Source organism: Nothoprocta perdicaria, unplaced genomic scaffold (assembly GCF_003342845.1).
Source record: "Nothoprocta perdicaria isolate Ctin4 unplaced genomic scaffold, notPer1 scaffold_108, whole genome shotgun sequence".
NCBI lineage: Eukaryota > Metazoa > Chordata > Aves > Tinamiformes > Tinamidae > Nothoprocta > Nothoprocta perdicaria.
This window is the reverse complement of record NW_020454183.1, coordinates 902,198-928,460: the sequence shown is the minus strand read 5'-3', so window position 1 is coordinate 928,460 and position 26,263 is coordinate 902,198. Positions and strand designations below refer to the sequence as shown.

At 39.2% G+C, this 26,263-nt stretch overlaps 1 protein-coding gene across 1 annotated transcript in view; it reads left to right on the top strand.

Moving 5' to 3' along the window:
* The window catches only part of UNC79 (unc-79 homolog, NALCN channel complex subunit), an 88,210-nt gene that overhangs the window by 19,289 nt on the left and 42,658 nt on the right, over positions 1-26,263 (top strand). The window contains exons 10-32 of the mRNA XM_026046433.1: positions 812-852; positions 2,089-2,117; positions 2,543-2,772; positions 3,108-3,279; positions 4,654-4,884; positions 5,554-5,744; positions 6,685-6,808; positions 7,993-8,133; positions 9,150-9,371; positions 9,969-10,196; positions 11,662-11,803; positions 12,187-12,266; positions 12,346-12,494; positions 13,137-13,294; positions 13,653-13,834; positions 14,378-14,579; positions 16,240-16,419; positions 17,484-17,549; positions 18,692-18,978; positions 20,700-20,882; positions 21,614-21,776; positions 22,715-22,777; positions 24,818-24,970. Of these exons, the coding sequence (XP_025902218.1) occupies positions 812-852; positions 2,089-2,117; positions 2,543-2,772; positions 3,108-3,279; positions 4,654-4,884; positions 5,554-5,744; positions 6,685-6,808; positions 7,993-8,133; positions 9,150-9,371; positions 9,969-10,196; positions 11,662-11,803; positions 12,187-12,266; positions 12,346-12,494; positions 13,137-13,294; positions 13,653-13,834; positions 14,378-14,579; positions 16,240-16,419; positions 17,484-17,549; positions 18,692-18,978; positions 20,700-20,882; positions 21,614-21,776; positions 22,715-22,777; positions 24,818-24,970 (3,617 nt within the window). The remainder of the gene's footprint in view (positions 1-811; positions 853-2,088; positions 2,118-2,542; positions 2,773-3,107; positions 3,280-4,653; positions 4,885-5,553; positions 5,745-6,684; positions 6,809-7,992; positions 8,134-9,149; positions 9,372-9,968; positions 10,197-11,661; positions 11,804-12,186; positions 12,267-12,345; positions 12,495-13,136; positions 13,295-13,652; positions 13,835-14,377; positions 14,580-16,239; positions 16,420-17,483; positions 17,550-18,691; positions 18,979-20,699; positions 20,883-21,613; positions 21,777-22,714; positions 22,778-24,817; positions 24,971-26,263) is intronic.

Genomic DNA, 26,263 nt, shown 5'->3' with positions numbered 1-26,263 from the left:
CAAGGCATTATAGTGAAAAGTCTTTTACAGAGACTTCATTACTTTTCTGTAATTCAAAATATTCTCTAGAGTCCACTGAGAAGTAGCAGAGTAAGGGACTGAAGCTGGTCCTGACTTCGCTAATACATGAGAGGCATAAATTCTGAGATGAATTATCCTAAATTTTTGTACTGCTTATTTGGTATGCACAAATTTATAAAATCTAATTCTCAAAGATATTTCCAGTCTTTAGTTCAAATGGACAAGATTGCAGTTAGTTCAGAAGATTCACTTTGGTTGGTTGTTTTTGTGTGGGTTTTTTTTTTTTTTGAAGGGAGGCAGTGGGGAGAGGATTAGCAGACATCTGGTTTAGCAGACACCCTGTATCACACTAGCTGTGGAAAAAGTAATTACATCTCATAGAAGTTATTGCTGATTTAAAGCTTCAAAAACAAAAAGAAATTAAATTTACTAGAAGCAGAGCTTTTACGGAGACTCTCAAAAAATGGTAAAACTTTTTCCACGTTTACCTGTCATTCTTTCCTATCATTATTTGTCTCCCAGACATCCAGAACACAGAGTATTTTCATTTGCTAAATTAAAGCCTTAAAAATAATTTTTAAAAGCCTTAAGCATGATGGCCCAACCTCAGTACAGTGATAATTTGCAATAAGTGGGGCACAACAAAGACAGATAATGCAAAGCAGCATCGTTTATAAAATTATGTTTGTAGAACAGCTATTTCAGAACAATAACTTCCCTCTGTGCCAGAATAAGTGCATACATAAATGAAATAATGGCAAGCTAATTAGATACTCTCTTCTTTTTTAAGGGATCACAGTGAATGGTTGATTGATGTTCTTCTGCCACAAGGTAAGAGTTATTTTAAAGATAGGCACAGATTAATCATAAATGTACAGCCTGATGCTTATCCATATTTCTGCATACTGCATCAGTTAAAATGCTGCATTTTGTTTTAAAGGGATATTGTAGGATTTTAAAGTAGCTTCTACTGAAGACTATGTCTGTGAAGTTCTATTAAAATAACTAATTAGCAGCTGGTCTTCTACCTGAATTAAGTAGTATTTCCTTATATTTGAGAAAAGAGAAACATTTGGACAGATATTCAAATCTTCAAACATCCACAACTGATGACTGATGTTTTTGAATTAATTGCACCCAGCACAGGTGTCTGAAAATGGGCTAGTTCTTTCAGAAACCTGGCTCTGATTCTAAACCTATTAAAACTTCTGAAAATCTATCCTAACAACACAAGGCTGCAAAAGGTATCGAAAAATTGGTCTAAAATATTTTTGAATTGTACAGTCATTGGTTGAATTGGGATCCTTGAGTAGTCAGAGAACATGGTGCTGCTCTTAGTAGTTAAGCTACAGACAAAGCTTGTTGATTATTCTCTAAAGTTACCCTGTCAAGGGCTGGGAAGGTACTTCCTGCCTTTTTTTTTTCCTGCAAACTGAAAAATCTTGAGGACTTTGAGGTTGTTTTTTCTTGTTGTCTCCTTTTAATTGAAATCCAATGTAGACATTTGCAGTGTTTACTTAGAGAAGTACTTCTCTTTACTCAAGCACCCATATTTACTGAATTAGATATTACAGGGGTAACAGACTGAATATATATTGCCTACTGATTAAATCTTCAGACATTTCTGTATGGAGCTCCATTGTGTCTGTTATCTATCTCACCAGTCTTCTGTCCTGCAAACCTTCCCTGGTAGTGTGAACCCACCTGAACAGGGTCTCCCCCATCATACCAATCTTATTACATCCCAAGGGACCCTCTCTTAGAAGCCTATCTGTGAGGCAGAAGCTTAAGCAGAAGATGGACAGTGTGTTGAACACGTCACACCTATTACTACTCTGAGACTGTTCTTTCATTTCAGCGTGGAAGTAGCCAGGAGGCCTCAGAATACAGTGTCCTTGCTCATGCAGTCAAAGAAGCTTAGAGCTTTTATTAATATCCTGAAACACAGATTTAGCACTGGACATTTCCTTGTAACGCTTCCATTTAATTCCATTTCCCTATGGTTGCCATAGTAAAAAACAAGGATTGTCATTCTGTGTTGATGTTTATTATGCCTTCTCCTTACAGCTGAAATTTCTGCTATATGTCAGAAGAAGGTAAGATTAAGTAGTCATTTGTGTGATGAGCCGTGATTTGATGTTGTGTGTAGTGCCATTCCATTACTGTGCCTTTTTTGTTTTGTTTTGCCTTTTTCACGTTTTCACAGTGTATCCATGAATGCCTTTGGGCAGTGGGGAGAAGGAAGCTTTCTTCAGGGCTCAAGCCAAAAAGTGAAACGTTGGTTTGGTCTATTCTTTAAAAAAAAAAAGAAAAAAGAAAAAAAAAGGCAACCATGACATTTAAGTCCAGGCCCAATGATGGGCCTGAACTCATCTTCCTTAAACTTGACATCAGAAGTTTCTATGTAGCCGCAGTGAATTTGGAAGCGGCACCATTTCTCCTGTGCTGATTCTCGCCACTGCTTTTGGTTCTTCTCCCCGGCGCCTGCACCTGATGCGTGTTCCGTTTTCTCGCTCTCCAGAACTGTAGCTCCCATGTCAGGAGGGCTGTGGTCACCTGCTTCTCAGCAGGCTGCTGCGGCCGCCACGGCAACCGGCCGGTTCGCTACTGCAAGAGGTGCCATTCGAACCATCACAGCAGTGAAGTTGGGGCGGCAGCAGAAACCCACCTTTACCAGACCTCCCCACCCCCCATCAACACCCGGGAGTGCGGGGCCGAGGAGCTGGTGTGCACTGTGGAAGCTGTCATCAGGTAACACGGCAGTGAATATAATTAAGGGTCAATATATAAAGTAGAATCCGGCCTTTGTGTAAATGTTGCTTGCAAACCTTGTGCAAATTGATGCTGCTTTCACCCAGATGAGTTCAAAGCAGGAGCAATGAATTCCTGCCACTCTAGCAGATGAACGGTGAGAGTTGTCCTCACAGAATAGTTCTGCCTTGAATCATAGGACTTGATCTTGTTTCACTAATGTGCTCAGGAAAATGAAGACGTTAAGTGCTTTAACCTCTAAGTATTGTTAGTCATCTACCTGCATCCTGACCTCCAGAAAAACTATATTCACTGACCCCAGGCCTGTTTTACAGCTTGCTGAAGGAAGCAGAGTTTCATGCTGAGCAGAGGGAGCATGAACTCAACCGCAGGAGGCAGATGGGCCTCTCTTCTTCCCATCACTCCTTGGACAACACAGACTTTGATAATAAAGATGATGACAAGCATGATCAGCGCCTCCTGAGCCAGTTTGGAATCTGGTTCTTGGTAAGAAATTCTTGCTATTTTTTTTAATTGTCCCACATTCATCTGCTCTGCTTTAAATAATGCTTTGTAAAGTTTGAAGGCCTTTCTCTATCTCCAGAAGAAACAGAATCAAAGTGAAAACAGTACAGTTTTTCTTGCACTGTATTTATAACGTCTCATCCTAACACTAAGAATATCTTTCTATGACAAGAAGGGTAGCTCATTAATTCATTCTTTCTATATAAAATCCTTTGATCTCTCCATAAGGAGTAATGGCAGAGATGATAGCACTGTTATGAATAAATAGTGAGCTGTGATGGATTTTTTCCTTCTTTTTCCTTCTTTTTTTTCCCCATTAAACAGATGCCTTTCATCTAGGAATTGAACTCAAGAGTTCCAGTCAAAAAAGCTGACAGTGCCTTAGAGTTACCACTCAAGTGAGACAGGCATCAGAAAGTAATCAAACAACTTTACTTAAACAGTCAAGGCAACGTTTTGAATCGACAGGGAAGTTGTTAGATGCTGCAGCCCCAGAAAAACATAAAGGAAAAGTACTTTTAAAAAGGGTCCTGGTCTTCTCTGGGAGGCAGCATGGTAACCTGTTCTCCATGAAATGATATGAATGCAGGTTCTCTCTGCACTTGCTGCAATGCAGTTCTCATTGGTCACTGGGAATACAGTATTCACTAGGAAGTAGCACCTAGCAGCTGAGAAGTGGTTAGAAGACAAGTCCTAAATCTCCTGTTTGTTATTTGCCATTCTATTAATGCCCACTTTGGATTCAGTACAGCAAACTGGCTTGAAAGGTTCCTTGCCCCAGAAGGGGGGCCACAAACTCAAATAGCAGGTGGTAATGGATTGTCTGTGAGATGGGATACAGGCTTGGGCTCGGATGTGGACTGCTTTTGTGCTGTTCAAAATAAGAACAAAAAGTCAAAATCAGCATCATTTCTGCAAAGCAGAATTCTCTTTCATTCTGCTAACAAGCTGTTCACTTTCAAACTTTGAAACATTTCCATTGACCTGTCATTAACTTTTACATAATTTCTCTCTCGTTCTTTTTTTTCCTCCTTCTGGGCATTATATTATACACTTTAAAATCAAAAGTCATTTGAAGCCTGTACTAACTGTTACAGTTTGTTAAAGCATTCTGCATTGATATTTCAGTACTGAAATTAAAAAAGAAATTTGATACTTAACTTTTTCAAATATTTGCTTTTTTGATTGTGAAAATATTTTGTCAATAATCTTGTGCCAATCTCTATTCTTAAAACTGTTTCCTGCTCAATTACCTACTGTGTAATCTGCATCCAGTGCAAAATGTAGTAGAGAAAAACACTTTCCCATTTTCTTTAATTCTAGAAATTAAATTTGATTTGTGTTTCTGTTCTCCAGGTGAGCCTTTGTACTCCCAGTGAGAATACACCCACAGAGAGTTTAGCAAGGCTGGTTAGTATGGTCTTCCAGTGGTTTCATTCTACAGCTTATATGATGGATGATGAAGTTGGTAGCCTGGTTGAAAAGCTTAAGCCCCAGTTTGTTACCAAGTGGCTGAAGACCGTCTGTGATGTCCGGTTTGATGTCATGGTTATGTGCCTCCTTCCCAAGCCAATGGAGTTTGCCAGAGTAAGAATAATTTATATGAAGATTCGTAACTTTGCCTCAAAGATTAAAATCCAAAAACATCCCAATTTGTCTTAGGAAATAAGCACAGTTTCTCTGCTCTCAGGTATAAGCCTGTCCTTTGCTTGTTCCATTTACAAATCTGTGTTTCTCTGCTCTTTGCATACCAAAGAGAGAGAGAGAGAACAAGAGAACTGTACACCAGTTATGTATTAAGTTAGAAGCATATATTTTGGGCCTCCATCACTTAGAACTTTCCTTCAAAGAAAAAACATTTAGAAAAACAATGTGATACAGATCAAGTTTTTCAGTATGAAGACTCAATGTTAACTGCTGGAGCACAGCAAAGAAGGGAAGCTGCAAGTTTGTCCAAGCTGTAAGTTTGTCCTGCACTGAGAAGGGTAGGCAATGGGGGGTTATTCTGTGTTGCAGCCTGGAAGTGAACAAGCTTCTTGTAAATTTTGGACAGTCCTTTGTTGTTCTGTGGGTCAAATGAAAGAGGAAACAAACGGTGCAGTCCCCATGGGTGAGCTCTAAATTCTGTTTTGAAGGTGCTAATGATCATCCCCCACAGATTCTTACCTGTAACACACTGAGAAAATTTATGGTGCTGGACAAATGATGTGGACTAGAGTGATCACTGATCAGTATGATTGCTGGAAATACCCACAGGTTGGTGGATACTGGGACAAATCTTGTAGCGCTGTGACCCAGTTAAAAGAAGGTCTGAATCGAATCCTTTGCTTGATTCCGTACAATGTGATAAGCCAGCCAGTATGGGAGTGTATAATGCCGGAGTGGTTGGAAGCTATAAGGACAGAAGTGCCTGATAATCAACTGAAAGAGTTCCGGGAAGTGTTAAGGTAAGCAGGGATGCGTAGGAGCCTTTTTCTGTTTTTGTGTGTCAATTGTTTAGGGTGTTAGCACAATTAAATAATAATAATAAAAAAAAACGCCATTCAGATTGCTTTCCCAAGTCCAGTAGACAGTAGCAAGTGAATGCTGCTGAATCATTCATGAATTCTATTTAGACTATTCATGCTTCTATTTAGAGCACTTAAGCTTTGTGAAAGCCTTCTTTTAGTCCTCTTGATATCCTTGAATCTATATTAAGTGAGGTGCATTTTCAGTGGCTTCCTGCAGCATAGAGGAGGAAGCATCTTTCTCCTTTGGGCAGCAGTCAATGTGAAAAGGTGGGGATCAGCAGAAGCCTGGTGCCTGTTGAGCAGCTCTGCAGAGCTGGCTCAGGAGGAGTAGGTAATAACTGTAGGCAATTTAGGTAATTTTAGGCAATGTTTTCCCCTGCTGAGCAAGAGAAGCCCTGGAATAAGAATGGTGGCTGGCTGACTCATACTTCCCTGTCTGCTGTTCTCCTTTTTGCAATACAACTTTACATTGCCTTTTAAGCTGACTGTAGCTTTGTACTTTGAGGGGGTGATGTAAGCATTTGTAGTATAAATAAGAGTGGGTGTGTAATGAGATGAGAAATGTTCCTATACATTTAGTTTTGAAAAGGGTTGTCCTATCAAACGAAAATACTTTTTAAGACTGTTTTCCCCAGAGTTACCTGCACAACCTGGTTTGAGATGTAATGTACACTCATAAGGGGCACCGCTCAGGTCAGGACTGACCTTGTGTAGCCCACACAGACAATATGAGCAGCACAGCTCGGTTCCTTGTCTGATTGGAAAGAAAGGGTGCAAGATGACAGGAGCATCCCTACTGCTGGCAGTAAGATTAACTTTCTATCAGTTTAGTGTATGAAACCAGTTAGTGATCCTGTGTTGTTTTTCTTATTTTCAGCAAAATGTTTGATATTGAGCTTTGCCCTCTCCCTTTTTCTATGGAAGAGATGTTTGGCTTCATTAGTTGTCGGTTCACAGGTTATCCATCCTCTGTGCAAGAGCAAGCGTTGCTTTGGCTGCATGTAAGTGTTCCTTCTTGACAGGTCATGCTGAAGCAGCTTGTGATTTTTGAAAAAATAAAAGAGCCTCTTTTTCAGGGACGAGGAAACCTTTCTGCTTTTGGTCTGGGCCCGGTGTAGATATAGATAGTTCTGGGAAGATTTGTTTTACTGACCCATCGTGGATAATAATACTGAAAGATTGTGACATTCTTTTCCCTTTGATTGTCACTTGTGCCACATATCTCTGGCTTATTGCCAATTAAGCTCATTAGTCTCTTCACAATGTGCTCTGTGTATTCCAAAATTAATGCCAAGCTCCAGAAGCAATTGGAGTCTTTTTCACTTATAGACAAGTGGATGGCTCTGGACTCATCAGACTTTTTGCCCTCGGCCTCCTGTGCTATATTTGTCCACAAAGCTGGTATTTATATTGCAAAAGCTGCAGAAAAAAAGTGTTTCTTCTCGGGGAAGGACATTCAAAGGGACATGAAATTTTCCACAGCCCCAGTCCTTAGAATAATAGCTATAATGCTCATTATCACTTGTGGTCTGCTGAGGGTTATTTTGGTGTAGCCTCTGCAAAGAGCAGTTTACTCAATGATTATAGCTCTTTTCCTGTATGCATAATTTTCTAGTAAGGTACGATTTCTGTAGATTTTGCTTGCTACTAGTAACAGTTTGATAAGCACAAATGAGCTGCTTTGTTGCTGACAAAAGAGACGATGAATATTCCCTTGGTGATTTGCAGATAACCAGGCTTCTCAGTATATTAAAGCCTGTAGCAACCACTCTGACTAAATTCTTAAGATAATTACAGGAATTCACTATTTAAATAGTTTTAAATAGAAATAATAAACATAATAAATAGTTATAAGTATTGGTAATATTTTGGCTTCAGGGAAACTGTTTCTTGAGCAACCTCTGACACCTGTGTGTTTGCCTGTAAAGCCATCACAAGTAGCATTAAAGGAGATGTTGACAAATAGTTTGAAAATACCTAGTTCTTTTGCCTTGATTCTTACTGAAGCCTAAGCTCACAGCTCACCCCACTGACTCCCAACTATATTAGTTGCCCCTTAAATTAACTGTCCCTTAAAAAACTTGCTGACCTGGGGATTGTGTGATTAAATGTGCTTACAAAAGTAGCTGATATTTTAGATCACGTTTGAAAGCTGATGCTGTTTTTAATTATTGTCTTTCTTCAGGTGTTATCTGAACTAGACATTGTTGTCCCTCTTCAGTTACTAATCAGCATGTTTTCTGATGGAGTTAATTCTGTAAAAGAGTTAGCAAATCAAAGAAAATCAAGAGTCAGTGAATTGTCAGGAAATCTTGCAGCTCGGAGGGTAATAATTCCTTCTTTCTTTTTTCTTTTTTTTTTTTCTCTTTAGAACAGTTTTCATAATAAAATGCACATGAAGAATTGAAAAGATTGATATAACTCGTTGTATTAATACCTATCACTTGGTCAGTGTGAAAATAATGCAGATAGGAATTAACTACACAGTATTTCAGAGAGCTGTTTTGCTGGGTATATATTTGGAGTGTTTGTCTTGGTTTCATTTTCAGTCTCTGCATGTTCTATTCACCACCACCATCAACAAGTTTATCACGGACAGCTGATTACCCAGCGTGAGCCTGCATGTTCTTATAATACATGTTTAGTGGAGTCTAGGAGTGTTGTGTGTTCCGTTGTTTGCAGCTGCTTGTATCCTTGGTATGGCCTTGGTTGCGCTGCTGTGTTGAGATCACAGAATCACAGGATGGTTGAGGTTGGAAAGGACCCCTAGAGATCCTCTAGTCCAACCCCCTGCTCCAGCAGGGACACCCAGAGCACGGGGCACAGGGCGGCATCCAGGCAGGTTTGGAAGATCTCCAGAGAAGGAGACTCCACAGCCTCCCTGGGCAGCCTGTTCCCTCTGGGCAGCTCTGTCACCCTCACAGTCAAAATTTTATCTTGTATTTAGACAACCTCTTCTTTATTTGTTTATTTTTGGGATCCTGCTATTGAAGTTGATATCCTTTGATCGTGGAGCAGAATATTGTAACCTTGAGAGCTACTTTGCTACCTATACTGATTTTGCTTGTTTTATGATACAAAATTTCCTCCTTAGTGGAATTAATAGTTAAGTAATTTTAACTTAAAAGAATTTGTGCATCCATATGACCTCTGTACTTTATTGTATTTAAGCATTTAATGGCATTAATGGACACTTGTAAGTTTTACAAAAGATAACTATAAAAGGGAATAATAAGGTTGTCAAAGCTCTTGCTATTTGCCGTAGTTCCATAGTTTCATATAAATGAGTTTGCTTAACATTCATTTGCTTTTTTTTTTTTTTTTTTTTTTTAACGCTTTCAGGTAAGTGTTGCTTCTGACCCTGGCCGCCGAGTGCAGCACAACACGCTGAGTCCCTTCCCAAGCCCTTTCCAGAGCCCGTTTCGCAGCCCATTACGAAGTCCTTTTCCCAGCCCCTTCAAAAACTTCGGACACCCCGGTGGAAAGACTATTGACTTTGACTGTGAGGATGATGAGATGAATCTTAATTGCTTCATACTCATGTTTGATCTCATCTTGAAGCAGGTACTTACAGAAGAAAAATAAATACATTAAAGAACACTAGGGTTCTTTCAACTCACTGGTTCTCATTCCCTTTCTGCTGAAGAATGGCGTGAAGTGCAAGATATTCAAAGCTTTATACACTTGTCACCAAGCTTTACTTTAACAAGTTTTGTGTTCATGGTTAATAAAGAGAGGGGAGATGCCTCCACCCTGTGTCAGATGTTTCATATGATTGAAATGAACTGCCCTTTGGAGATACATTTTTCTAAAAACTGCAGGCCTCGGCCTGATAGTAGGCTTCTTTTAAATGCTTCATTTTTGAATCGCTACATTAATTCATTATGAATCCAAATCCAAGTGGTTTGGATAACCATCTTGAGATAAAATGAATGGATCCTCTGCTTAAAATTCTCTATTTGACTTTGAAAATCTTCCTTTAGCTGTTAAAATTTGTGTCTCACCATCAGTGGCTATATCTGAAACTGTGAATTCAAATTCATCTCACAGTCTTCCCAGTAGTGTATTTTAACAGTGCCGGAAATGTAGGAATTAGCAGACTAGTCAGAGCTGTGGCCTTTAAATAAATGATTAATCCTTACTTTTTTTATTCTTTTTCAGATGGAACTGCAAGATGATGGTGTCACTTTGGGCTTAGAGAACAGTATTTCAAAAGATATAATTTCCATCATAAACAATGTGTTGCAGGCACCCTGGGGTGGTTCCCATACCTGTCAAAAAGATGAAAAAGCAGTTGAATGTGGTCTGTGTCAATCCAGTATACTGTGTTACCAGCTGGGCTTTGAGCTGCTGGAACAGCTTGCTCCAAAAGAAGAAATCAGACTTGTGGTAAGTAGAGCAAACAAGGGCCTATATTAATGGTGTGCTGAAGCTCTTCATCTTAGTTTTGTTTATTACATTGTGCATGAAGGAGCAAAGTTGCACTGACCTCTGCTATGGAGCATTTGAGAGGTTAAAGCAAAAATACTATTGACCTGTAAAATCTTACAGGTTTGAGTTGGAGAGATTAAAAGAAAGAATACGTGGGAAATTACAGTATTAATCCATTATGGGACTCTTCCCCTTATCACTGCTGAAGTGCTGCTTCCCGTTGGAAGGACACCACTGTGGGACTGTCTGTGAAATATGAAATGTGAAATGTGTCTGTGAAATGTGAAATGTAAATGTGAATATTTAGTTCTTTCCATCTTGTTTTAAAAGCTGAGTGGTTATTCTCAAATGAATATTGTTTTAGAAAGATTTTTGAATTATTTCTCAAATGGGCACCTTGAAAAACCTTATTTGATACTTGATTATTGAAAATGCAGATTTTCCTGAAATATTTCATGTTCAGAATCCAGCTTTATTAGACATGGAAATCTCAACCAAATTCTGCTAGTCACATTTATTTCTTCTGCAAAGTCACATGTGACTTTAAACAGTACTGATCATGTGATGAATTTAGATGAATTTATTTCCACCTGAATATTTATTGTATGTGCTCTTCCATCTGACAGTTCAGGAAGTGCCACCACTCCTCTCATCCTAATGATTTACTACGGCAAGTGACGTGTGGTCGTAACAGGTTCTTTTAGTCATTTATTTTTGATGGTGGGCACAGTGATCCTCTTGGTGTGTAAAAGGTTTGCAATTCCGTTCTGATGAACGTGCTACTAGCCGGTTTTGTGGACACCCAATTCAGTAACATTTTCTAGAAGAGTCATCTCATGCCTTTTCCTGTTCAGATTCCTGTCTCAGATGGAAAGAGGCAATGGTAAAGACTCTTCAGTGACTGGGGCTTTGTAGCATTTCTAGCATCAATGTTGAGTTTTATAACAGTAGCAATAGCCACTTGTATTCCTAAGTTGCTGGACACCCAGGGCTGTATTTTATTTTTTCAATGTAAAAGTGTTTGAGATAGCATCTGCTTCTAAGCCTATAACTACATAGTGCAAAGAGAAGTATGTCCTGCTCTCTGTGCAATGGAGTGACTTTTCCAAGGCAAACATGCTAAGTTTGGTAAATCTTGGAGCCTCTGTCTGTATTCTCAGCTCCAATAAGGACACACAGTTCTGCTAAGGTCTTGCAAAGCTATGAAACATAGTCTCATAGTCAGCATGCGTTTGCCAATCCAAAATTTTAAATATGCAAATGATTTAAATGCACAAGTGTCATAGTGACAGTTTCTTCCTCACTTGGGCTCTTTTTTTTTTTTTTTTTTTTCTCCACGTACAATCTAACTTAAACAGCAGAATTTGGCCTATTGTATTTGGATAACATCAAGAAACGAATTTAACTTATTATGTTCTTAAAGGAGCCCACAGATAACCTTGAGGATAGTCTTCTGTATACTAGACCTGAGTTTATTATAGGAACTGAAGGAGAAGAGGAAGATAAATCAGCACCAAAACATGGAGAAAACCCAGGAAATCACACAGAGACCACAGAAAACACTGGTAGGTTGAGGATGAGGAGGGATGGAGTTTTCAGTAAGGCTTCGAGTGGGACACCTCTCAAAGGAATACACGTTTTTCAAGCAGTCTTTCAAATCCAGCATTGCACTGTTAGTACTCTCTCATGCATTTAGGACTTCCAGCATTCTGAGTTTATGAGAAGACTGTATTATGTTGGTAGCAAACCAAACTGACTCTCCAAAATCTTTAAAGATACTTCTCTGTAAGCATATTAAGCATTTGATGTAGCAAAAATATTAGATGCTGAATCCCTTGCTGTTTTATCCTATTGTAGAGTTGATTTATCTCTTGTCACATTTATGTCCTTTAATTTTACTTTGAATACAATACTCTAATAACAGTTTATGTAACTTGAATTTTAACAGCTATAAAAAATGACACGGAAAGAAAATTTTGTTATCAGCAACTCCCAGTCACCCTGAAGCTCATATATACTATACTGCAGGTAATATTGATTTTTTGTCTAGTTCCAAGTTTTGGTTAGTGATTTCACTGTGCTGAGAGTAGTACATCTGCTTGCACAGGAAATGTCAAGATTTGAAGAGCCAGACATTCTTTTTAATATGCTGAACTGTCTGAAGATTCTGTGTCTTCATGGAGAATGCCTGTACATAGCAAGAAAGGACCATCCACAATTTCTAGCCTATATTCAAAATCACATGCTGATTGCAAGGTAGGCTCTCACACATTTTGCTCATACTTTCATTCCAACTAGGCATTCTTGGATGTGACGTACAAGAGTTTACAGTTTAATAAGGTTTTATCAAAGAAATGGGGAAAAATGTTTAATGAAAAAATGTTTAATGAAAGATTTTGATCAGCACTTCATTTTGCCCTCAGTCTGCCTGGAAATAAATCTTGATTTTGCTCTGTTCCTTCTGCTGTGACTGTATGAGGTGTTTTACTACAAGGGAGTTAAGACTCGAACTCACTGAGCTTCTCCTTCACGCCTTTTGTAGATAGCATTTTTGCTAGAAAAAAGATTCTAGATTCATAAAACTGCAGAACAACAGAATAAAATAGATTGGATATAGCTTCAGAAGACAGCCTGAAGTTTGAAGACTTGGAATTTTAAGCCAATTGTGGGCTCTAATACTAATACTTTCATACTCTTTGTAGTATCCAATTATCCTTGGAAACTGTATGGAGCCATACCAGCAATCCTACCAGCAATCATAGTGCTCGCACGAGTGCTTAGGATGGCTCGTAGAGGCTGTCATGAAAAGCACGTTCCCCAGTACAGTGTGGTCATTTAGAAGACAGGATGCCAAAGGATTGCTTTTGTAAGCAGACTTGCTGGTTTTGTTTTTTGCAGCTTATGGGGAGTTGTGAAGTCTGAGTTCTCTCAGCTTTCTTCCCTGGCAGTCCCACTTCTTCTCCATGCTCTTTCACTTCCCCATGGAGCTGACATATTCTGGACAATCATAAACAGCAATTTCAACAGCAAAGATTGGAAAATGAGGTTTGAAGCAGGTAGGCGTGGAAATTACAGGCTGTGTGTTTGTTGCTTTGCTGAAGAGATAAAGCTTTCCCACCTGTAAGTGAGGAGAACTGCAACTGGTGGTTATCTTCTTGCTGGTTTGGGCAGCTTGGGAGATAGTTTACCATATCACAATACCATACCCCAAAAGGCAGCAAAATAGAGGAGAACATGAGACATTCTGGATAATTAAAATAAGATCAAATTCATAGTCATGTTTGCCTGCTATTTTTTGGTTTTGCTTTCTGATACACATCTCCTAAAAATATCTTCATCTTAGTCGGGCTGTAAAGAAGCTGCTGTCTAAACTAAAATGAACATTTGCTTTCTCTCACGTTGTGGTTGCTATAGTGGAGAAGGTGGCTGTATTGTGCAGGTTTTTGGATATTCACTCTGTGACCAAAAACCACCTACTGAAGTATTCTTTGGCTCATGCATTCTGCTGTTTCCTGACTGCTGTGGAAGATGTCAACCCAGCTGTAGCTACAAGAGCTGGACTATTACTTGACACCATAAAGAGGCCAGCTTTACAGGTAGGCTCATTATATGAGTCAAAATGTAGGAAAGCTCAAATAAGAAACTGAATTTTGACCCAAAGTTCAAGGGGGTGCAGGTGTGCAGTTCTGTTATCACTGTTAATAGGTCACAAGACGAGCCTTACAAATTGTGATAGTTGACAAAAAAGCTATAGGAAATGATACTGTCCTAGCCCCAAGTTTGGCTCCAAAGGACTACTGTAGCATTTGGACTGTTGCTGGAGAAAACTGCAAATGTTGTTAAACTGTGATAGTATGAACCAAATGCTCAGTAGGTAGAATTTTGTCTATACCTTTGTATTCTTCAAAATCAGTGTAGGAAAGTCACCATTCTAAATATGGGGCTTGTTTATCTCCTTTTTCTGCTGATATTGATATCATTGCTCCTGATTTAAAGCACTAGAAAAGAGGAGCTAAACCTTTGTTCTGTAATAACTGATGGAAGTTGTGGTCTTCGTTCCATAGTTTTAAAAACACTTACAGTGTCTTCTTATCTCAGTTCAATGCATTTTTTTGTTTGTTTGTTTTTCTTCTACACAGGGTCTCTGCCTCTGCCTCGATTTCCAGTTTGACACAGTTGTTAAGGACAGGCCCACAATTCTTAGTAAGCTTTTGCTACTTCATTTTCTCAAGGCAGATATTCCAGCTTTGAGCTGGGAGTTCTTTGTGAATCGCTTTGAGACGCTGTCTCTGGAAGCACAGCTTCATCTGGACTGCAACAAAGAATTCCCTTTCCCAACAAGTAAGCAGAAACCAAATCATTTTGATTGCCTTTTATCAGCTGCTGGAATTACAGCTCTCTACAAGGGTATGAGAGGGATGTAGGCCTCACCTGCATAAACTTCATGGAACTAACTAATCTTTCATGTCAAAAGAGAATAACTCAAAGTAAACACTTTTTGACTGCTCAAATGCAGATTAGGATGTGTTTCACTGCAAGTTTGGGCACTGTGTTTTTACCTCTCACTAGAATGTGATTCCAGACCCTGCTGAAACATGATCTGGTTCTGTTATGGATCAGCTTCAAGCCATACTAATGTATTTGTTCCTTTGTAGTTCTTGCACTGTTAACATACTATTCTCAAAGGGCCAGATCATGCCTGACCCAGTTGTGTAAAAGCCAGATGAAGGTATAATTCCAGGCCTAGGAACTACATATTCCCCAACGCACAAACAATTGCATGGGACATGACATGAGATGTTTGGAACTGAGCAGAGTCTTGGTTAACTGTTCTGGCAGGGACTGGTAACAAACTTCTGTAAATGTTTATACTGTCCCTATTTTGTTTCTTGCTGAGGTTACATGTCTCTTTCCACTCACTTGCAAAGGGAGGGAGGGACTAAAATAATAACCTGTGCATGCTTGTTTAACATACTGAATAGTTAAAAGTTTTCTCACTCAAGTGGTGGCCATGAGCGAGTTCTGTTTGCATCTGGCTTGCTTGGAGGAGGTGGGGAACATCTGCCTGCATAGCATCAGCTCCATCAACAGCCTAATGACTCCTCTTGCACTGTATGAAGCCTGGTGCTTAGAAAAGCCCAGGTGATGCTGCTGCCTGCATCTAGGAAATGGATGGAGCTGCAAACATATTCTCCTCCTTGGGTTTGCTTGGCCCAAAATTGGGAGCTATTGCTGTGACCTGAGAGGCCATCTCAGCAGTGGTCAATAGCCCCTCTAGCTGCATGTGTAAGGACATATCTTAAAGTAAAAATACTTGAGAGCATTTAATTTTTACAATGCAAAACATATTTTTCAAAATTCCTTTGTTCCTTCCTCTTTGTCCTTTCCATAAGTGGTTCAAAGGATGGAGTCACCAGCTCTAGTGACTCAGGTAATAAAATTCAAAGGCTTTGAATATGCCACCGCCATGAATGTAGAAAGACTCTAGTGACTCCACTGAGACAGATGCATTGATGCTACTGGTAACAGCAGTGGAAAAGCATAGCCACGCTTACAGGATTTTTGAGATCCTGTTCAGATCAGGATCATAGAGGTAGGCAGGACAGAATTTAGTTTGTGGTAGAACTAAAGGTAACATTTTGATATGAGTGCACTAGATATAACACATACTAACAGGCTTCTGCCACTTTAAATAGAGGGCACCTTATACTCCCTTATCCTGAAATTCAGTTTTGGGATCAACCAAAAGAGTCTGGCTTGGTTCAATCTCTAAATAAAGAAAAACAACTATTTTTTTTTAACACACTTGTGTGGTTTGGGGTTTTACACGTTCTAGACCGAACGCATGCAATGAGTTCCTTGCAGATGGACCCCTTGAACCTGTAGGAAGCGTTCTTGACTTCGATGGGACCTGGGGCCCATTTGCGCTTGGCACTTGGCAGCATTAGGGCCTTGCCGTGCTGTGGAATGAATCCTAACTTGGTCAATTGCATTTGCAAAGCTATCACTGCTGTCCGGACAAATGTCGCCAACCTCAGTGATGCAGCAATGTGGAAGATCAAGAGGGCTCGTTTCGCACGTAATCGTCAGAAGAGTGTGCGTTCCCTGAGGGACAGTGTGAAGGGACCAGTGGAGTCCAAGAGAGCGCTCTCCCTTCCAGAAACCTTAACCACCAAAATTCGTTGAGTATCTGTTTATATGTTTGTGACGCACCTGTATCTTCTCCCTTAGGATTGTGTCCTATTGTTGGGAACTCATTGGAATTGTCAATCTGTGTCCAACTGGGAAAGCAAATTCAGATTTCTGACTGACTTGGACATTGTTCAGATAATGACAAGTCAGTGAGTCTGGCAAAGAACATAGACAAACATTATGTCTATGCTCTATGCTCTCTTTATTTAAAATATCAACAAAAACAAAATGTTCTAAAGCTTTTTGGTAGGCAGATCTTTTTTTTTGGTGACTAATACACAGTGATTTGGAATAAAATAGAAATAGCATTCATAGAACAATTACAAATTATTTATTGTAATTATTGGTCAATTTATACAGTGTTTGCTAGACATCTTAGAAACAACTCCTAAGTCTTGGATGAGCGGTTGGGTATCTTCAGAATTCCTTTGTCAAGAAAGGAATGTGCATGCAACAAATCCTTCCTGCTATCTTGGAAAGGAGGACAGCTTATGTGCTAGAAAATCATAGGTCTGTATGGAGCGCTATACAGATATTTCCCAAGCAAAAGTAAAACTTACTTATTCTCATTTTGAGAATTTGAGAATGCCTATTAGTCTGGCGTTCAGATTGGACCCCAGACATTGCTCGTATCCTTACAATAACATTCAATTTTGGGTACTAATGAACTGCTAAAGTTTTTGAGGTAATTCCTTTTCTCCAAACTAGACGACACTGTATTTTGGGACACTAATGTAATCCTTCTCAATCAGCTTCTGATCCTGCACAGATGCTCCTGTGTGATGACTCTTGTACCAGCAAAACTGAATGATGAAGAAAACTAGAATTACAGAACCCAGTGCACGAAATCTACAGAGCACAGAAGTGCCGTGTTTCAAATAGTTACCTCACTGCCTGACAAGAGTGCATGAGTAAATGAATGCATATATGGTGGTGCTGAATATATGCTGACGATTAAGATGCCAGTACTGCTTATGTAAACAGAGCTGTTCTTTTGTTTGTTGTTCTTGTGGTGGTGTTTTTTGTTTGTACTATTTTGTTTTTTCCTTTAAGCTGTCAGCTTGACCAGACATGAGCAGTCTGCTCCGGCACTTGGTGGGACCCCAGACCAAACTCCAGGTAGGTTGGAAAAGGAGGATGTGCTGGTGGAATAGGAAAAACAAAGCACTAGGTCTTGCCAACTCAGAAGGTAAACTTATGCAAGATATTTCTATAAAGTGTAAGCTCAAGTCTTATTCTATATCTGTACTGAAAACTGCCCTCCATTGTAAATTAGTAGTTATAATCACAGAGAAGTTGGTTGTTCTGCAAATGTTTGACCATTCAGTGTTTCATTTCTCTTAGGAATTAGTAAATCTTAAATGTGCTGATCCAGTGGGTAACCTATGATCAGGCTGATCTTTCAACTTCAAGTGAAAGCACAAGTAAACAAAATGTTCTTGAATGCAAGTACTGGGCGTTGCAGTTGTTCCCTCTGTATATACTCATAGCCAAGTATAATACTTTATATATACTTAAATATATATATATATAGCCAAGTATATACTTATGTATATACTTATTTTTCTGACAACATTTTGTGAAGATGCAGCCCTTCAGTCAACCATTTGTTGAACAGCTAGATCAGCAGGGGCCAAAGAAGTATGTAATCACTAAGTAATGATCAGCACTGGCATTTCTTGCTCTGGTTGAGCCCTGTGTACACTGACCAGTGGGAAGTGAAAATTTCAGTTTAAGATCTTTTATTTCTTTCTTCAGGACATACAATATTCTCAGCAGACACAGATTCACAGTGTACCAGGTCATCAGTGGAACAGAAGTATGCTTTGCTCATATAGGCACTAACTTTTGGGATGCAAAATGGATTAGGAGAGTATCTGAATTAGCGTTATTCATTGCCCTGTCAGATCAGTCCACAGCGAGCTGGCAATCAGCTCATCCTTACAGAACATATGTGCACATTGTCACAGTGTCATAGAAAGAGCAAGTGAAATAAAGATGTAAAGAGCAGATATGACAGCATTGTAGAGAGCACTAAATAAGGACTTCTTCCCACTAATATTTACTGAGAAAGCATGAAGGCTGTGCTCGATGAGAATTTGGTCACCATGGAATTGGATTTGCTTTTAATTCACATTGATATGAAGGAATGGCAACTCAGTTTGGCAGAGATGTACTGGGATGGGGAGATTGGCAGCTTTATTAAATGTGAGAAAACAAAAATGGGTGGAATAACACCAGTGGCCCTGTTGTACTGACAGGACAACCCTCCCCAGAGAATGACAATACAATAAAAGATCTGCTGCCAGAAGATGCGGGGATTGATCACCAGACCGTCCACCAGCTGATAACCGTGCTCATGAAGTTCATGGCAAAGGATGAGAGCAGCGCCGAGTCGGACATCAGCAGCGCCAAGGCTTTCAACACCGTCAAGCGCCACCTCTATGTCCTGCTTGGCTACGATCAGCAGGAAGGCTGCTTCATGATTGCGCCGCAGAAAATGCGCGTGTCGACCTGCTTTAATGCCTTTATCGCCGGAATAGCACAGGTAGGGGAAGGCAATTCCTGCCTTTTGCAGCTCTCTTTCTTTACCTGAGCTTGAGATGGCCACGTTTGCAGTTTGAACTGACAGAGTGAAGAGCGCAGAAACAACCCTCCTTATACCAAAGTATGTGGGAGTCCTGAGCCCTTGCCTGTCCCCTGTGTGAATAATCTGTAAGCTTTCTGGCATCCCTCACTTTGCAGGAGATTCCCTGCCCTCGTTCCTTAGAGCGTACCAGAAATTCCTTTCTTCCCCTTCCTAGTGAATGATGCCCATTTCATAAAACATGTAGAACTTTGAGCACTTGCCTTGTTTCTTCTTTCTCCTCCTTTAAATTAAGGGTGGCAGTTTTTTCTTCTACCTTCAAGCCTTTTCTGAGGCTTGATTCTTATTGAAAGAGCCTTCCTTTTGTGATACTGAAAAACATTGCTCAGAATACTTATTATTCATGATGAAGAACCTTCATTAATACCATAATTCCACTTTCTCCTCACCACAGTATCCTATAAGGATTACAGTGGAGGAGAAGAGAGTATTATTGCTTTATGTAGCTGGTAGACTCTTAAAATAGCTGTTGTAAAATTCAAACACTGCTCAAAGTTGTCCTTACTTTCCTGTAATGTTATGTCCTATTACATTCTCATTGTAATGAAGATAACAATTCCAACCCCCTGTACCTCCCCTAGGTCATATCTAGCTGCTTTCCACTATCATCTCTGCAAACATTGGGACTGGGCTAATTTGCTGGTGCTTTGGTTTTAATTGTGAACTTGGAATGTTTCAAGAAAACATTATCAAAAGCTTCTGTTTACATTTCACATCATAAAATCTGAGTATTTCAAATTTTTGAAAGGATAAAATGCCTTTTTTTTCTAGCAATAATTGTGGACATATTTTGCTGCTTGTAGTCAGTTCAGTATTGCCCCACGTGGTGGCAATATTGTACAATCCTGTCTGAGGGGGACGTACAGCATGTGTGGGAACCTTGCAGTGCACTATGACAGATCCCAGGCTGAGTTCTGCTCATGTTTTGCAGCTCATTTGTTCCAAATCTGCCTATGGCATCTTGAAAACATGTATCTACTCAACTGAAGATGTGTCTGCATTATAGGATGCACTGTGTAATGGCAGGGCTCTGTCTCCCTTGAAGGGTGACTTTGAACCAGCTGTGTAACCGTAGCTTGACCTGCAGGCACAAGGTGTTGCAGGACAGGACCATGTTAGTGGGTGTCAGCTATCTGATAACAGGGCACCCTACAGGGATAGGCATGGGATTCATTTCTTTTCCTCTGTGCGCACAGTAGGAAATTCTGAGACAGTTGCACACTGAAATAGTTGTTTTTCTTATAAAATCCTGTATCAGCCCGTTCAGGAAGGATGCATTTTGTGTCTGCAAATTAGGCTTGTCCCCATGGTCTAACAAAAAACAAAAGGGAGGTATACAGCACTGAAGGAGATGGATGATGTGGACCCTGCACTGCTCTGTGGGCAGGTCTTCCTGGATGAAGGTTGCAGAGACTGTCAGGTGTGTCATGGTAGGTATAAACCAGCAGTTTCACTAGGAAAGAACACATGCAGCACACTTGTTACAAACTGGCAAGCAGTTAACCGTGAGACTGCCTTGAAAACAGACTTATTTCCACTTAACTAACATTTAAACCGCATTAGATATTTTGCATTTCAGCATCAGCATTGTGAACTAACTCCTGTGCTACTGTTCTTTTCAGGTGATGGACTATAACATCAACCTTGGAAAGCACCTTCTTCCCTTGGTGGTGCAGGTGTTGAAATACTGCACTTGCCCTCAGCTAAGGCATTACTTCCAGCAGCCTCCTCGCTGCTCCCTTTGGTCCCTCAAGCCTCACATTCGGCAGATGTGGTTAAAGGCTTTACTTGTCATCCTTTATAAGGTGAGTGGCTTTGACAAGATGCCATCCACCTTCTAATTCATACTTCAAAGTGAAATTTATTAGAGATAGAGCACCTAAATTACTGCAAATGAATGAAAGGTACTAAAAAGTTCTCTTCTGTGATTTTTCTTACTACATGTATTTGATTTGTCTGAAGTAGTTTACGCTTTCATCTGTGCTAGTGACATGTTCTTCTTGCTGTCTGTATTGTTTTTCAATTATCTGAGATAGGAAAAATATTTGAAAGGAAAAATATTTGAAAACAGAACAATGCTATATACATTTCCAAAAGCTGATAGACAGGAAAGGTCGTGGACAGTGTTCTGTGTAACTCAGTACTCATTTTTAAAAGCTAAATAGTTTTTAAATGGAGTGAGTCAACTTAACAACTTCTATTCCTTGGTTAAGTGCTGCTTTTAGAAAGTGTTATTAAAATACCATGTCTTTACATGCAAAGATGATGTGAATTTTTTTGTTACTTTTGATATTGCAACCTTTTGCAATATTATTAATAATTGGTTTTGTAATATAAAAAGACAAGGAAACTACGTAATAAATGTCTGTACAAAGCTGGAAACAGGCCTGCTTCTCATGATGTGTTTAGAATTGTAAGATCAAAGTAAGGCAAAGGGCATCCAGCTGACAATATTCTTGTCATTTTTCTCTTTTACTGCCTAAATGTTTATCCTAAATTAGTTTTTAAGCTGAAGCTCTTCTCTTTCACTGAACAGTACCCCTACAGAGACTGTGAAATCAGCAAGATTGTACTTCACCTAATCCACATCACAGTCAATACCCTCAATGCTCAGTATCACAGCTGCAAGCCCCATGCAACTGCTGGTCCTTTGTATAGTGACAACAGTAACATAAGCCGATACAGTGAAAAAGAAAAAGGTATTTTAAACAGTCTAATTTTTGTGATACTCTTTAATTTACTTCATTAAGTCTCACTGTTGCAGATAAAAGGTAAGTGTGGTGTGAGGTTAGAACATAGGTCTCAGAATGAAGACAACATGTGATTCATGTGACCAAGTAGAGCTATCAATAGGAAGGGAAACATGCCATTTGTCTGGAGCAGCCTAACTTGGAGGGAGTGAACTGAGGACTCACTAGTTCAGACACCATGCCTGACTAGCTGTTATTTTTTTTAATGAATTGCAAATTCAAACTGCTTGCAAATTTGCTGATGGTTAACCATACCCACACACAGGAAATGCAGTCAATCCATTAGCATGCAGCAGCTATTTGCACATATTGGGGGTGGGTTTCATCTGAGTAAATTTAGAAATCTATATGCCCTAGCTGTCTAGAATCCTGTCAGAGTTAAGAGGAAAACCAGTGCTTTAGGAGTGCAGATAACTTCATTCCAAAGCAGATGGTAGAAGAGTGAATGCTATATGTTACCTAGTTTATAGTAACATGTATACTAACAAACAGTAGATATTGAAGTATGAAAATGATCATTCAGTCTATGGTTTTTTTTTTTTTTCTTGATTGTGAAAGGAGCTGGAGCTGACCTAGGTTAGATACAAACATGTGTGATATAGATTTCTGAGCGCACAGGAGGATGCTTCCAACCGCAAAACCTGTGTCTGATTGTTAACTTTTCTCTATATGTTTGCCAGCTATAACAAAGGTACTATGATGTTGTGAACTGGTGTAAGTTTAGGTCCTGAGAAGTAATAAATGTCACTGAATGTGATTGACCCTACAACTGCAAAGTTTATTATAAGTTTATCTAATCGGAGCTTAAAAGGTTATTTTGATGTTAAACTACAGCTAACTTTTAGTCATTTGTTATTTACATCCTCCTTTTCGAACACTCTTCCTAGTGTGCAGCAAACTATTCTTCCTGAAGAAGAAGAATGCAAGGAGCACTCTGTCCTTTTATGCATGTCAGTACCTTTTCTCTTTTGCTGCTCTTTGCTCAATGAAAAGATATCCAACAGAACAAAGACCACATATTTTGTTTATGTGAAGAACTTAACCAGTTCTAGCAAATTAAAGCAACCTTAAAATGGATGTAAACGATACATTGCATATTCTAATTCATTTGAACATATTACATTGCCAGAGAAGGATTAAGACTCTTAAGATGAATTTATAAAAGATTCAATGTCTGTGTTGATTCAGAGAAGTTTCCAAGACTAAGGGAAGGTCCTAGAGAGTCCACTTGCTGTTCAGTACCAAGCTGGTTTAGAAAATCAGTGTTTCTATCATGGATCTGACATCGTTTTCCTTAGTGGCTGTTTGTCTCATTTCATCACTGTTTCTCATATTTAAGGTAGGGTGAATAATATTTACTAGCTTCCCAAGCTTGCAAAAATTTGGGGGTTGGTCAGAAGTAAAGGACTATAAAGAGGCAAACTTTTACTTTTTAAATTCTGACTTAATCAAAGTAGTGAATCTCTCCTTTTCCTGCAATTGTACACAAGGGCAAAAAGAGAATAAAAGGAAGTTTTCCTCCGTATGCAAGAAACAGCCAATGTCATTCCACAGGCATATGGAAACCTGAAGCCCATTTCACCTTTCTTAGGGAGGCTGGTTTATTTTCTAGCTAGGTAGTATGTGAGCTTCTGTCATCGTTAAAGGTGATCTTTAGATGATCAGCACGAGGATTTTGTGGTTAGGCCACAAGAATCTCTGCCAAGGATGGGTTTTCCAAGTTCTGAACTGCTGTCCTAATTTTTCTGCAACGCTTTGTGAGTGGGGTCATGGCATATCTACAGATTGTTATAGAGCTAAATGATGATGAATCCTGTGATGATGAATCGGAGGGAAAAATTCAATACCAGTTACATAGAAGATCTCCAAGTATATTAAGTCCAGTCCCTGCAAAAATCTGTATTATCAACTGATTTTCTTAATTTTCTGGTTTCATCTTATCATTTGGGTTTCTAATCCTTGATGCTTTTAGGTGGTTGTTCCATAATTTCACATTTATTAGAAACCTTCCACCAATTTCGAAGTAAAATATTTTAATGTCTTCCTTATGTCTTCATTTTTAAGTCATTGTAACTCTGAGGCTTGTCTTCTTTCCTAGACAGCCTCTCGGTGCTTTTTTACTGGAATAAGCATGGCAAACTCTTTTAGTTTCTTCTTTTAAGATGAGTGCTTTGTTTTCTTTAATACTTTAGTAATGTCTCTTGTTTCCTTTGAGATGCCTCACGAGACACATGATAGGCTTGGATTTTTATTTTTTTAATAGTCATTTCATACAAGTAACATATGCTAATTGTTTGGATGAATAGACTTGAATCTTTCTTCACTGCCATCTCCAACTGCAAGGTCTCAAATTGAAGCATGATGTTTTGCTATTACATCCCATATCAATAATTACTCATGGCGAGGTCTCACTCTGTTGCAACTACTTTTTTCCTTAGATTATCCTTCTTGGTGGTTATCCACCTCATATTGGTCTTATTTGTACTTTTGTATTATAGATTTAGTAAGTGACTCATAGAAATATTTAAACTTGTCCTAAAATTCTCGTAGAACTCCACAAGCAAACTCTTTCTACTTTTCTCTTTTGCACTCATTTTGCAGTTCTTGTGCTAATTTCTATTTCTTTCATTGAGCGCTATGATCAGTTGTGTAATAAAGTCAGTGTCCAGATTTGTGGTTTTTCTTCCTTCTAAGGAATCTGTTGTCTTCCTAGTAGGAAAAAGCAGATTAGGATGGTAAAAGCTTTGGAATGCTTTTGTTGTGTTGAATCCTATTTTTCAATATATTCTTGTCCTTTCAGACCTTAAAAAATGAAAATGTAAAAAGAATGGCAAAGGATATACTTGGGCTACATGTTTCTTTACAAGTCTCAGATGAATCTTCATTTTTCAATTCAAAGCTAATTTAAACTAGTCTATTTGTTACATCGACTGTTTTTCATTTAAGAAACTGCACTCTCCTATAAGTATTAACATTTTTTCTCTCTCCAGCAGAGGAAGACAGTGTTTTTGATGAATCTGATATTCATGATACGCCAACTGGACCTTGCAATAAAGAGTCTCAAACTTTCTTTGCAAGACTGAAAAGAATTGGTGGCAGCAAAATGGTGAAATATCAACCAGTTGAGATGAATGCTCAGAGAAGTATGAAATTTTATTAACATAAACTCATGCAGAAATACATGCTAGATTCAAGCTATCACCTTTTTTTTTTGAAGTTAGTGCACATTTAAGCATGTAAAACTAGCAGTTGTTTTCTGAAAACTTTTGAACATCAGAAAGTTTGTTAAGAAGGTCTGTTATAACCTTCTTTTATTCTTTTTTTTAATAGAAATTGACTTTTTAATTGTGTGGAATTTTAAGACAGGTTATTTTTGTTGTAACAAATTTGGTAGTTTTTCATTAAATAAAAGGGTGAATTGCTGGTTTCCAAAAAATACAGAAGAGTTCTCTTTACAGATTTGGGGATTTGAAATCATAGAATCATAGAATGCCGAAGGTTGGAAGGGACCTCGGAGGTCATCGAGTCCAACCCCCCTGCACGTGGCACAGGGCTGCATCCAAGCGGGTTTTAAAAATCTCCAAAGAAGGAGACTCCACAACCTCTCTGGGCAGCCTGTTCCAGTGCTTTGTCACCCTCACAGTGAAGAAATGCTTCCTTAAGTTCCTGTGGAACTTCCGATGCTTCAGTTTGAAGCCATTTCCTCTAGTCCTATCCCTGCCCACCACTGAAAAGAGGCCGTCCCCCTCCTCACTGCCTCCCTTGAGGTATTTATACACGCTGATCAGGTCCCCCCTCAGCCTCCTCTTCTCCAGGCTGAACAGGCCCAGCTCTCTCAGCCTTTGCTCATATGGCAGATGTTCCAGGCCTCTGATCATCCTGGTACACCCTAAAACTAAATCATCCGAGAGCTCCCACCTTTTTTTATTTTCTTATGGAAAAACATTCTGACTAGAACCCTAGAACCAACATCTGCAAACAAGCAGCTTTCTTGTTGCTTTTACACATGGTAATTGTTATGTGGATTATTTTGAAGTAGGGGTCTGATAATGATCAGCAATATTATGTTTTACTTGACTACATGTCATGAAAACGCTTATCTTTTAGAATTTTCATATGGCAGATTAGAAGTCCAGCGATAGCACCACTGTGCTCCCTTTACTCCTACTAGGATGGAAAGCTGTGACTATATGATGAGATAAACCCCAGCAGAGACTAGCAACTACATTTCTGGAGGATTACTTTTCTGGACAGTTGTCTGTGCTGAAGCTTGTGCTGCCACAGCCGGACTTCTGTTGCTACCCTTGCTTGAATTCAAAGCACTCTGGTTAAACCTGCCTGTGCTGCTATAAATAGAAACACATAGATGTGCTCTAATGTACATTGTGCACAAAGCTGTAATTAAATTCAATTACAATAGAATTTACAATTCAATT